The 13,742-nt window shown below is 37.6% G+C and overlaps 1 protein-coding gene across 2 annotated transcripts in view; it reads right to left on the bottom strand.

Annotated features, from left to right (window-relative positions):
• Positions 1–13,742, bottom strand: part of ERC2 (ELKS/RAB6-interacting/CAST family member 2) — a 1,016,559-nt gene that overhangs the window by 683,326 nt on the left and 319,491 nt on the right. For both annotated transcript variants that reach the window (XR_004059350.1, XM_030938245.1), the window contains exon 5: positions 3,131–3,286. Coding sequence is in view for 1 of the 2 variants with exons in the window: in XM_030938245.1 (XP_030794105.1) it covers positions 3,131–3,286 (156 nt within the window). In the remaining variant the exon portion in view is untranslated. The remainder of the gene's footprint in view (positions 1–3,130; positions 3,287–13,742) is intronic.

Below are 13,742 nucleotides of genomic sequence, written 5' to 3' on the forward strand. Positions count from 1 at the left end.
TCCCTCCAATCTACATGATTTATTCATTTTAATAAGTAATGCAAACAGTATGCCCAGGCTTAAATGAGGAATCACACTCATCACTCAAAGTAGGAGAATTGGGCTGGGTGTGGTGGCTCACACCTGTAATCCCAGCACTTTGGGAGGCTGAGGCAGGCAGATCACTTGAGATCAGGAGTTTGAGACCAGCCTGACCAACATGGTGAAACCCCATCTCTACCACAAAAACACAAAAAATAGCTGGTGTGGTTGTGTGCGCCTATAATCCCAGCTACTCAGGAGGCTAGGGTGAGAGATTTGCTTGAACCTGGCAGGTGGAGGCTGCAGTGAGCCGAGATCATACCACTGCACCCCAGCCTGGGTGACAGAGTGAGAACCTGTCTCAAAACAAAAAAAAAAAAAAACAAGTAGGAGAATTAAGAAAAGTAAGTAATTAATGATAGGAAATATTAGCAATAAATGTTATAGTTCAATCCAATAAGAACATTCTTTCAATGGAGAAAATATTAAAAACTGACCCTTACTAGTATTTTCTAGCTAATTTTTAACAGTAAAAGAGGTGTCCACATGATGTAAGAATTCATTTTATTTGTATTTCTTAGAAATCCATTTTTCCCATTAGTCAAGTTAAATATAACACTTATTGTAACGATTATTATTTGGTTATACTTCTCCAATAATAATATTTATCATTATTAGCTGGTTTTTTGAGCCAGGTACTTTACACTATTTCATTTTAATATTATTTAGTCCATCAGAACCATCCTGTAAGGTTGGTGCTGTCGCCCCTATTTTATAGAAGAAAGTGTGGTCAAGTGACTTTGGTCACTCCTCAAGTCACTCCCTATGCAGCTGGCAAAGGCAGGCTGGAGACTTGCTGGAGTCTGCTTTCATCTTCAGCCTGTGGTCTTTCCACCTCACTCCACTACTTCCCTCAAACATTCTTCTGACCTGACCACTTCTGGAACCATTAAAAGTAACTAGCCATTAAAAGTTAAATCTAACTCAAGGATTGATGGTCTCTCAGACAAACGTGGGCTAATAAAGGTCATGACTTGCTGAAGATCATATAAATGTTTTATTCACCTGGACAGAGTCCATGATGAGGGGCAGAGTTTACAAATTTCATGACATTTTCAGCTGTAGAAGTGGCTTGAACAATCTCCCATTGTGGAATAACAGAGTCAGGGGAAAAGTTTAAGCCAAAACAATAATTTCCCCCAAACTTCTTGAGTTCGCTCGTATCTGTGCCTCTGGTCTTCATTCCCAGAATGATTCAGGCACTGTATGCAGGTCACCCTAGTACTGTGCTCGCCGAACCTCGGCTTAACTCTCTGAGAGGGAGGGACTGCAAGGAAGAAACCAGAGGAAGGACTGAGCAGGGAAACCTATTCAAAACTTTGAGGCAGTCCCTGGTTACATTCAAATCCACTGGACAGTCCCCTCATCTCCACTCCTTGATACACGTTTTCAGCACAATCTCAACATCTAGTTAGAGATGTAAAGTTGACAGAAGTAAGAATAGTTTTGTGTTTTTTCCTTGTGTATACATGCATGCATACACACACACACACACACACACACACACACACACACACACACACATCGTGATGAAGTAAACGCTAGATAGATATTTCCTCCCTATAATTTGCAAACTCAGCAAGGAGTATGCACATATTTCACAACTGATAAAAATCATTTAAACATTTTTCTCTCCTCTCCCACTGCTTTCTCACAGAGGTCTGCATTACTCCAACTCTACTGCATTTCATAAAGTAACAAACAAGATTAAAACCTAGAACAAGAGAACAGGCATATTTAAGAGCAAGTGGTAGAAAAAGAAAAAATAAAAAAAAATTTTTAATTGGTGTAGTTATTATTTTCAGAAGCAAAATGATTTAAACAGAGGAATAGATAAAAGCATCTCACAGTCTCAAAAGACCTATTTGGACTATTCATAAATTTAATAATTATGCATATGTAAAAATAATAAATATTCAGGTGCTTGGTCCTTTTAAAGCCCCAAGTTTATTTTTGAAAAAATACAATCCAAAATCTTTAAAACTGACAATAACAATACAAACTAATGGAGCAGGTTACTCTAAAATATTTTATAAAGATTCCATAGCAATAGATATGGAATCTATTAGTCCATATTAATGTTACTATTATAACATTATTAGTAACATTAGTACTACTATCAACAACAATGCCTGACATTTGATGGATACTTTCTAGAGATCAGACAAGGAACTAAGGGCTTTAAATGAATAATCTCCTGGAATCATCAGACCAACCCAATGATGTAGGTATTTTCTTACCCGTATTTCATGGATAAAGAAACTGAGGCTTAGGGAATTTTAATAATTTAACTAAAGGGCAGCATTGGGACTCAAAACTATTTATGTCTTAAACACTATGATAAACCACAATAGCTTAATAACTTTTTTTTTCTTTTGAGATGTAGTCTTGCTCTGTCACCCAGGCTGGAGTGCAGTGGTAACATCTCAGCTCACTGCAACCTCTACCTCCCGGGTTCAAGTGATCCTCCTGCCTCAGCCTCCCGAGTACCTGGGATTACAGGTGCATGCCACCATGCCTGGCTAATTTTTGTATTTTTTTGTAGAGACAGGGTTTCACCACGTTAGACAGGCTGGTCTCGAACTCCTGACCTCAGCTGATCTGCCTGCCTCAGCCTCCCAACCTAATAACATTTAAATGAGTTAAATTGGCTTGTAATAGCAAATATTTTGAGACAAACACCTTCTAGGAGAGGCAAGAAATTTGGCAACGATAGCAACTTCAAAAAAATAGCAAACTTAAGTGATGGTGGAAATTTGGAAGAGAGTGGACTATAAATATGTTAATTCCCAAGGAAGAGGAACACCAAAGGAACTCCTAATTAAAGCCTGAACCTCTCAGTAAGGAGAAATTCCACCAAAGGTTTTCTGTGATTGCTTTTTGAAATCTATAGGTCTGAACTAAAAATCTTCTGCATTCTCCTTTGTTGTCCATATATTAAATAATATCACATAAAGCATATTATATGGGTATTTGGAAAAAGTACATATGTAAACTGTAACTTTCTAGTCACATTAAGAACATAAAAGTTTATAACCCTGGACCGTACCTTGGTCTTCATAAACTTGGAGTGACTTTTGTAAACCTCAATTTGTTTGATCTCTTCTTCGCGGTCCTCAGTGTTCAGCACACCATTGGCTTTTAACATCTGGATCTCATCCTCAAGATCCCTTATGTTTCGCTCCAATGAAGCGATTTTTGTGTCCTGTTGGTAAAGAAGAAAAGAAAAATAAAAATAAAGAATACAAATTATTTTTAAGATCATCAAAACAGAATTTAAGAAAGTAATTTTGGTAGTGTTGTTACATATTAACCATGGTGTAGATAGCCCCAAATTCAGAACAATTTATTTTTTTCACAGCTGAGGATCATTTGTGAGATGATAGTTTAAGCTCCCAGTCAAGACCATGTTTCAATACAATACAGAGAATTACCTAGATATGTTTGTCTAATATCTAGGAATCAAATTACAAAAGCAACAGTGATAAAAGTAATCTAAGTGTTAAAAAACAAAACAGAACACCATTTAAGTGGACAGATTTTAATTTGGGATATAGTTTTACCAGTGAATATTTCTGAATCCACTTATAAACACAAAAACAGTTAGTTTATGTGTATATTTTATGGCTGGTTTTATAAGGTATGTTTGGAATTTGACTCTGAGAGAGAAAGAAATTCAAATCTACTAATGGGAAAAAGGATTCTCATCTAAAATACAGACGTAAGTGAAACTAAATAACTGAATCTTGACTTGGTATGACTGATACACTAAATATTGAAAATTTATAGTGATTGGAAATAGTACATCATAATGTCATAATTTATTTGGCGAGCAGTCAGGTCCCTACGTGACAAAAAACATGACTACCTTGCAGGGCATTTCAATCTATTGATTTATGGAGCCAACAACTAGAAATATTACACTCAGATGTGGAATTAATTGGGAAAAAGTTACCAATGACAGACTCCATACACAAGATAGAGCACTAGAAACAATGCATTAGAAAGTAGAGAAGAGAGAGCTCTTATAGGGGAACCAAAACAAAAAAAAAAAATGACAAAAAAATTTTCCATAACAGTAAGTATTAGGCTTCAATCAGTCTTTGGAATGAAAGTTTGACACATCGAAAACCGACTTCAAGTTTTCTCAGTGTCACATCTGTGTGCCATTTTATTGTACAGAGTTAAGGAGCTCATATTAAATTTGTAACTGAATGCTAATTCAGAACAATCTACCAACTTTTTTAACCAATTCATTTTCTCAGAATCAAAAAGACTAAGAATTCCAAAAGTAAAGACAATGAATAGGCTATTCTATTTATAAGTAACTCATTTTTTAAAACCTCACAACAAATGTGTCTGTCCTGACTTTGTGGCTATTGTCTACCTTATTTTCCTATAATATATGCCCAATGGTATATCTCCTATGGCAATATAGTAATTATCATTGTTATTATCATTAACATTGTCATCATGTTAAAAGGAGGAAAAGGAGGAGCAGTAAATTTATGCAACTCTATTATGTGCCGAGAACTGAGTGCTCTAAGTTCTGCAGACACTTTTATTAATTCTCAGAAAAACTTCAAGAAGATGAAATAAAAAGATTTTGAAAATTCCAAGATTATTAGGAAATGGAACATTCTGTAGTATTTCACTTTCTTTTAAAAATAATACCTATTGTATTTTTTCCATTATAAAAGCAATATGATCTGAATTCACAGAAAATGGAGAAAACCTCTAATCCTGCTGTCTAGAAATAACTACCATTAATGTTTTCATGTATATTCTGCCAGTATTTTTCTATTTAGATGCCATTTCTGGAAATCTTCTATACTATCAGTTTAAATTTTAAAAACTGTTATGGACCGAATGTTGAGTCCCCCAAAAATATGTATGTTGAAGCTCTAACCTTCAATGTAATGGTATTTGGAGATGGCGCCTTTGGTGGGTAATTAGGATTAGATGAGGCTAGGAGAGTAGGGCCCTAATGATGGGATTAGACCCCTTATAAGAAGAGACACCAGGAAGCTGCTCACTCTCCCTCTACCAAGAAAGGACACGGGGAGAAGGTGGCTATCTACAAGCCAGGAAGAGAGCCCTCACCAGAGCCTTATCATGCTGGCACCCTAATCTCGGCCTTCTAGCCTCTAGAACTGTGAGAAAAACAAGTCTGCAATATTGAAGCCACCCAGTCTATAGTACTGTGCTAAGACAGTCAAGCTTACAAACATGGGGAGTGATACTTAGTGACTTACTTGAGTCCTGAGCTGTAAGAACTCCATAGATAAAAAGAAAAGCGACCTGGTGCAATGGCTCACGCCTGTAATCCCAGCACTTTGGCAGGCTGAGGCAGGTGGATCACCTGAGGTTGGGAGTTCAAGACCAGCCTAACCAACCAACATGGAGAAACCCCATCTCTACAAAAAATACAAAATTAGCCGGGCATGGTTGTGCATGGCTGTAATCTCAGCCACAAGGCTGAGGCAGAAGAATCCTTGAACCCAGGAGGCGGAGGTTGAAGTGAGGCAAGATCGTGCCATTGCACTCTCCAGCGTGGGCAATAAGAGCCAAACTCTGTCAAGAAAGAAAGACAGACAGACAGACAGAAAGACAGAAAGAAAGAAAGAAAGAAAGAAAGAAAGAAAGAGAGAGAGAGAGAGAGAGAGAGAGAGAGAGAGAGAGAGAGAAAGAAAAGAAAAGAAAAGAAAAGAAAAGAAAAGAAAAGAAAAGAAAAGAAAAGAAAAGAAAAGAAAGGCAATAATGGAAGTGCTATGGAAAAAGAACTTCTAGAAGTTCATAAGAGACTTTCCAAATAACTAAGAGTCATTTTGAATCAACATGTTTCAGGCTATAAAATCAAAACTCATTAAACAACAATTGAAGAGCTATATAGATAATTATGATTATTCATAATCCTGCCACTCATATATACCCACTATTAACATTTGTGTTCATTCCCATGGAAGCCTTAAGATTATATTTTCACCTTAAAACACACAAAAAGTTATTTCAATTAAAACTCTAATCAATATGATATAGATTTTTTCTCTCTATTGAGATACAAATTGGCTGTTGATGAGATTTACAAATACCTAAGTGCAATATTTAAGCATTTACAAATAGCTAAGTACAATCTTTAGAAGAACTGAACTGTAAAGTAAGTGTGAAGGTAAGGGCTAATATCCCAGCTCTTCCTATATAAAATTTCGATGGATTTTCAACTCAAATCTAAGTGACTATAAAATGTGTGTGTATGTATGTATACATATACATACCTATATAAATATATGTATAGGTGAGTATGTGTGTGTGGCACAATACACTTTGACATCTTCACATCTTAGACCTGAATTTTTTCGTAACACTTGGTAGAATTCCAACGCCCAATCATGGAGGCAAGAGGAGACGACTCTGCTTCCTCACAAGCCTCAGTTTTCTGAGTTTTACTGAGAAAGTAAACTCCTGAGGCTTTAGTGAGCAAGGACTATAACTGACAACTTCTAAATGGCTTAGATGCAACTTTTCACTGGACTCAAGAATTACATACTACTAAAGAAAAATCAGAACTGGATTGAGATAGAAAGTTTCTTAACATAGCAAAGCTTCTTGACATCTTAAGTTAAAATTTCACCAAACATATTTTGAAACTTTTTTTACTTTTACTAGTTTTCTCAAATTAAGCAACACCCTTCTTTTTTCTCACAAACGTCTTTGTTCCCTGGCTCTGCTGCCCAAGCTGGAGTGCAGTGGTATGATCTCGGCTCACTGCAACCTCCACCTCCCAGGTTCAAGCAATTTTCATGCCTCAGCCTCCCAAGTAGCTGGGATTACCAGCCTGCGCCACCACGTAAAATGAATTTTTGTATTTTTAGTAGTGATGGGGTTTCACCATGTTGGCCAGGCTAGTCTCGAACTCCTGACCTCAAGTGATCCACCCACCTCAGTCTCCCAAAGTGCTGGGATTACAAGTGTGAACCACTGTGCCCAGCCTATATTTCTGTTCTTATACAAAAAGTCAATTTCAAGGGCAACAGAGCTCATACCTCACATCATGAGCACAGAGAAAAGTAAGTAGGAGAATATCATTAGGATTCAAAGGAAAACTGATACAAAAAATACAGATATATCAGACAGTTTTGGGTTGTGCCCAAGAAGATATTCAAAATGCCAAACCAGAGAAGGACTGAGGAAATATAAACATGAAAATAAAAAGCAAACATAATGGCTGGCATGTCTACTACTTTTCAACTGCGTCAGTCCAAAGAATTTAGAGGGAAGGAATTTTATCATTTTCCTTTTTAAAAATCGCTAACACTAAGATAAATGACTAAAATCTTATATATGTAAGGAGGACTATGGAAGTCCATATCAAGTCCTGATATGGCTGAATGTGATATATGGATGTTGAGATACTAAATGCACATGGCTCAGAAAGTCAACGCACTAATCTGGAATAGAGAAAAAAATATATAAATGAAGACATATGTTGTAACTTCCTGAAAAGTGGAGTTTCAGAAGGTAAAGCAACATTTTACGCCCTAATCACCAAAGAGCTTTCTTCCTCTGAACCTTTTTACAAGTTATTTATGACTGATATTTTAAAACAATATATGGAATGATTTTCAAACACACATCTTGATTATATTTCACAAATAAAAAAGCTCTAGAAGCAGTAATTGTGGGCCTTCCTTAGAGATGGGGAAAGTGAAATATAACATAGAGTAGCTTTTCTCAAAGTTCACAGAACCCAAATGCTCCATGAAAAGGGGGTGGCAGGGTCAAGTATGTTTGAGAAATGCTTATTAGGAATTTTCAACGCACATTAACATGAATGGCTCTGGAAAGCCCTGAAGCAAAATAATCTATTTCATTTTGTTTATCAACAGTATTACTGCCTCTAGAAGTCAATTCCTGAAAAAAAATTTAGGCCTGTAATGATCACATTAAGCTCTGGGTAATATTACTAAATTGAAGAGTCAAAACAATAATTTGGATTCTTCAAGGGAAAACTTGCCACAATCACTCCCAATTTAAAATGAAGGGGGCGGGGACTAAATATCTAGATCAGCCTGTCAGCTTCTGTCACTCAAAAGTGGTTTACTGAGCTCCTGTTCTAAGCCCAGCACTTAAGACAACATCAGTAAAAGAACAGACATGGACCCCCATACTCCTGGAACTTAGCACCTCATGTCTCAGGCAATATTTTTCAAATAGTCTTGAGATAGGGCAACCATGAAATTGTTTTGTCCTTTATATTTTATTTTGGTTATGGATTGTAAAGATGTAGAAAAAAATTTTCAGGGAAAAAATAAACATCTGAAAAATGTTTGCTTCAGTTAGGAAAAAAAGATCTCAACTGAGTGTCTCTTTTCAATCATTTCCTTCTACAGATTCATAAAATAATACTTATAAAAATTTGATGCATAAATTATACATCATAGCTTCTAATTAAAGATTTATACCCAAGACTATTTTACATGTAACATCTAAAAATTGCAAAATAGGTATTTGATGGGCAACTAATAAATAAAACACCAGAATTGAACCCCAGAAGCCATTTACCCGCTAGGTCCACCATGCTAATGTTTAAGCCAGCCATAAATACTAGCACTAGCCCATGAGGGCTATAGTTATAGAAATGAGAATGAAAGTGGGATGGGAAATTTGAAATAAGTTTATTTCTTCCTTTTCTCTCTCTTTTTTTAAATCTGTCTCTAGATTTCTCTAGAACATGTATGCTATAGATTAACAGTAAACTTAGACAAGGAGTTCTCTCATTCCTTCATTAATTCAACAAATACATAGGGCACCTATTGGGAACCAGTCACTTTGCCAGGTGTGTAAGATACCAGGTAGATCTCACAAAATCCATGGGCATCTTTCTCTCTCTAACATGAAGGACAGCCTGGATCCATGCTACTCAAAGTGTGGTCACAGATAAGCGCCACTGACATCACCTGGGAGCTTTTTCCACATGCAAAATCTCCGGCCCCAACTTAGAACTACTAAATCCAAATCTACATTTTCACAAGATCCTCGGGTGATTCGGGTGTTCTAAAAGACTGCACATGTCCAGAAGACACAAGGGACAACACTGACCAATGCAGAAGAGACTAGGTAACTCTATTTTCCAAATACATTTAGAAAAACATGAACCTAGTTTCAAGAGCCATCCAACTTGATGTTAAGTGTACAGCAACCTGGGAGTAAATTTTCTGGAGTATCTTTGCTAGTCGGGGTGCCATTATTACTCTTTTTGTGTTTGTCAAACATTATGTTCCCCTTAAGCAGTAAGAAACAGATTTCAATCCCTCTCCAGCAACTGTGAATACTGAAATGATGAGTGGGTGGAACATCAAAAAGAAGCAATATCATTTAGTCACAAAAAGTAACAATTATGTTATTGCTGAGTGTCACAATGTGCTTTCCTTTTAAATACCGTGAGAATTACTGGTTTCATTTTAATATCAGGCCAAGAGAGAAGACATAAGTGGTTTTTACAGAGCATTGAATTCACTGTGATCATATATTGGTCTACGGACATTGATCAACAAACTTAGGGCCAATCTGGTTTTTAAAAGATGTGATCTAATGTTCAGGAAACGTCCCTACATAATTATATTACACTTTATTTAGAATAAAATTCGAAACTGTTATTACTGGATACCACAGAGGCTCTTAACAGCTTAACTTTTAAAAATCATCTAGTCATAGCTGCAAACACAACTGAGCAGCCCTGGATCTTAGACTATCTGAGTAAGGCCCTGTCTTTGGAAGGATTTACTGTGTGGGATGACAGTGGTTATATGAGCCCAAGTTAGACACTCCAGAAAGAAGTCGACTTAGGCCTAAGACATATTAGTAAAAAGAATAAATACGAAAAAAATCGAAAACTCGTCTTCTTGGGCCTTATCAAACTATAAAAGATGATGACCTAGATTAGAAGATGACAGGAGAATTTGATGGTATCTAATTCTTTATGGCAAAATGTACAAGCACAGAAAAGGTTGGACTAGATGAAATTAAAAGCAATTAGGGTACTTTGATGTTTGTTTTCCCAGTCTCCTTTGCCTGCCTCTGACTCATTCTTCATGAAACCCATGCCCTTGGACCACATCCTTCCTGTCATCCTGTCTCTGTGCATATTACTAAGGACTCATGAGCAGATGTGTCTCCAGTGGTTCTTGCTGGACACTGTGTGACCTCTGAAGTTATGATCTTCATATATTAATTTGTTCTTGTTGTTAATGGACTCAGCTCTAAGAAAAAGAGCTAAATCTAAAGCAATCCAGACATACTGCACGTGAAGGTAAAACATCTGACCTTTACGGAATCACAAACCATGGATGCAAATCCTAGTTCAGGCTTTTACAATAAGACCATGCTCATGAGCATGTTAAGAAAATTACAAGTGAGGTATAATGCATACAAAGTGCCTATCACAGAGCCTACCCCAAGAGAGTGAAAACTTGTCATTATTATCATAAGCCAAAAACAATGTAGTAAGTCCCTACTAATTCCTCAGTTGTTACTTACACAAGAAGAAGACAGTAGCTTCCATTTTTATTTCATCCTGTTAAACTTTCTGAGCATGTTCCTAACCTTGCTAATCCTATAACCTAAGGTTGCTACAAGAATTAAATGAGTGGCTACATGGAAGTTTCCAGAATAACAGCTAAAACACAGTAGTGGTCAATAAATGTTAGCGTCCCACCTGTTTCCAGCTATCGCATGTATCTGTTACTTTTTTGGTCTGCCCAGCTTCCTTTCATTTTGGGAACTGCATCTTCCCAACATCCCCATGGTTTTAATAAATTGTGTGGCCCTGCCCAGAGACAGTTACCATGGGTCTTCTGAACACAGTGATTGATTCAGGGATAAACTTATAACCCTAGGAAGGCCAATCAGAGTTCTTTTAGGGGACTAACATTAATCCAGAGGAGAAAAGAGCTCTCTCTTCTTTTCTGAGTAAGGAAAAGGAAAAAAAAGAAAAAAAGAAAATAATTCCATGACTGGATGTGGCCTTCTTTGATATCATGTATTGAGAACCCACCTGAATCATTGGGCCCTTATAACATCATTTGAACAGCTATATATAGCTACATTTGAACCATCCTCTCTCCAGAACACCAAATATGAAAGTAAGTTTTCTGTCACTTATAACAGAAAAAATACAGTGCACAAGTGATAGTGTGAAAGGTAATGCCAAAATATGTAATATTCTATAAGTCTATATATAGAGAAGTTGGGAATGGGTAAGATTGCCATAGCAAAGTCAAGAAATCTCAAGAAAGCACAGGAGCCTAACATGGGGTTTGGAGATGAATAAAAATAGTATTATCAGAGAATTACAGAGAAGATGAAATTCTTTCCAGCTAGAAGTAATAATACATACAAAATCAAGAGCACTCAGCATGGTGCCCAGGATATAATATTTAATAAATGTAAGTTTAAAGAAAAAAAGAATGAATACAGAGCATGCATGTATCAAGGAAGAGTAGAAGACAGAATTGTTCAAATAATATAGATCATGTGTAGCTGCAGAGGAGTTGGAAGTTAAAGGAAGGTGGTGCAGAATGATAATCAGTCTTCAGAATCAAGCTAGGAATTTGTACGAGGCTCTGAAAGGGAGTCATAAACTGGTAAACAAGAAGGCAACAAGATAGCCTTTGGGCAGTTAGTAATAAAACCAGACGCCAAAATGGAATTTGAAAACTGTGGAGATGACAAAACCATCACTTAGTGGTGAAAGAATTCTCAGACATGGTTGAAAATCAAGGATAGAGAAAAGGGTAGAAGAATCACCAAAAGAAAGAGGGGCAAAAATCATGGAAATTATGGAAAAGTACTAGAAAATGAGCGAATAGTTTTAAGAAAGAAGAGGAGTCAAAGGTTTTGAGGAGCCTAAAGACTAAGAAAAAGGTTAAGATGTCATTGGTGACATGAGGGTAGTTTCATCGGAGTTGTGTTACCATAAATGGAAACTGAACCCCAGTGTTTTAAATCCCATGGAGTCAGGAGTGATTCCCGAGTTACTCAACAGCCAGTATGGAACATACCCATATCCCCACAAGACAGACACCTCCTGAAGCACTGGAACCAGGTCTGGGAAGTCCCTGCAGGGCCAAGGATTAAGTCTTTAGTTGCTGAATTTGGGGACCCCTAGGTAAGGGCTGGAGATGGGTGAAGGGTATTCTGAGGGTTTGGGGTAGCTGTAGAAGTGTTGCAATATTTTAGCAACGAATGTAACTGTACTTGTGCCTCTCATCTGAGAATTGGTCCTGCAAAGAAAACTACTTCAGTTAATGTCAAGAGCTTTCTACATCCCTAGTGCATGGAAGGGAGCACTAGCTGATTAAAAATCATTTCCATGTGCCTGTGACACACACTAAAGCAAAGGTCCCCCAATGCCAACCTGAATACCAACTGCATCAACATCATCTAGACAGTGAGCAAAAAACTATTGATGACTTAGTTTCACACAAGGACATTCTCTTTTGGGGGACTGAGGAACACAAAAATCTGTATTTACTTATAAGCTCCTCAACTTCGAGGTAAAAAAAAAAAATAGCTGATATGTATTGATTACTTACACAAGCACTGTGCTAGGAAATTCTCATTTAATCTTCCACATAATCCTATGAATTAAGGATTTATTTTACCCATTTAACAGGTCAGAAGACTTACAGATGACAAATAGCTTGCCCAAGGTTTCCCCCTGGGTAAACTGGAATAATTCCCTCAACAGATAGGACTGCCTTGAATAGAAGAGAGGAGGCCACATATTGGACCTTGCTGTCCACAGGCCAACCTCAGAAGGGACTGGCTTCAGAGAATGTGTGCTATTCTGGTTCTTTCTTCCACAGTAATTTTAGCCTCTAAAGATCACTGAGGAAGGTCAAAAGAAAAGAGTAAAGAGGCTGGGGAGAGAGGAAAGGGAGGAAAAAATTTTCAGAAACTGCTTCCAGATGAGTGGGCAGTCCCTCCATGTGTGCAGGGCCATCCCCTCAACGATGGGTTGCATGTCATCTTTCACGTACATCTAAATGGAAAGAGGGTTTGAATTCCAGCTGCCCATCCTGAGAATGCCAGCAATTCAGGGAATACTACTTGCAACACAGCGAATGCATTTTAGGGAGCCTAAAAAGATGGACATCTGAACCCTCCATTTCTCTTCCAGTGCTCTTTAGGAAAAGATTGAGTGAAGAAGCTCTCCTTGTTAGCCTTCTAGCAAGCTGAACTTGCTCTTCCCGTTCCTTTTAACCTACTTCCTGGTCGGGTTTGGTGTCTCCTCTTAGAATCGCCGAAACATACCACAGATCATTCCACATGCAACCAGTTTGTTTCACGGAAAAAAAAAAAAAAAAAAAAAAAAAAAGCAACAGGCAGCAGTGGAATTCAGGCCACCCTAAGTCACCAATGTGGCCTGATGGATGTGGAAACTGGACCATGCCTCAGGGATGAGGCATGTGATGGTTGGTATGCTGTCATTACTGAAACCTGAAAGGGGAAGTTCACATAAGGCCTGTGGTTGACTTCTCAACCCTGCTGGCAGGGGCACACGCCAGTAAGGAAATTGCAATCCCTAAATAAACAATAGGCAGGGAACCTGAGCACCAGCAGGGGAGAGGGCAGGGACTGCTGGCCTGGACAGGGCTGGC

Source organism: Rhinopithecus roxellana, chromosome 1 (assembly GCF_007565055.1).
Source record: "Rhinopithecus roxellana isolate Shanxi Qingling chromosome 1, ASM756505v1, whole genome shotgun sequence".
Classification (NCBI taxonomy): domain Eukaryota; kingdom Metazoa; phylum Chordata; class Mammalia; order Primates; family Cercopithecidae; genus Rhinopithecus; species Rhinopithecus roxellana.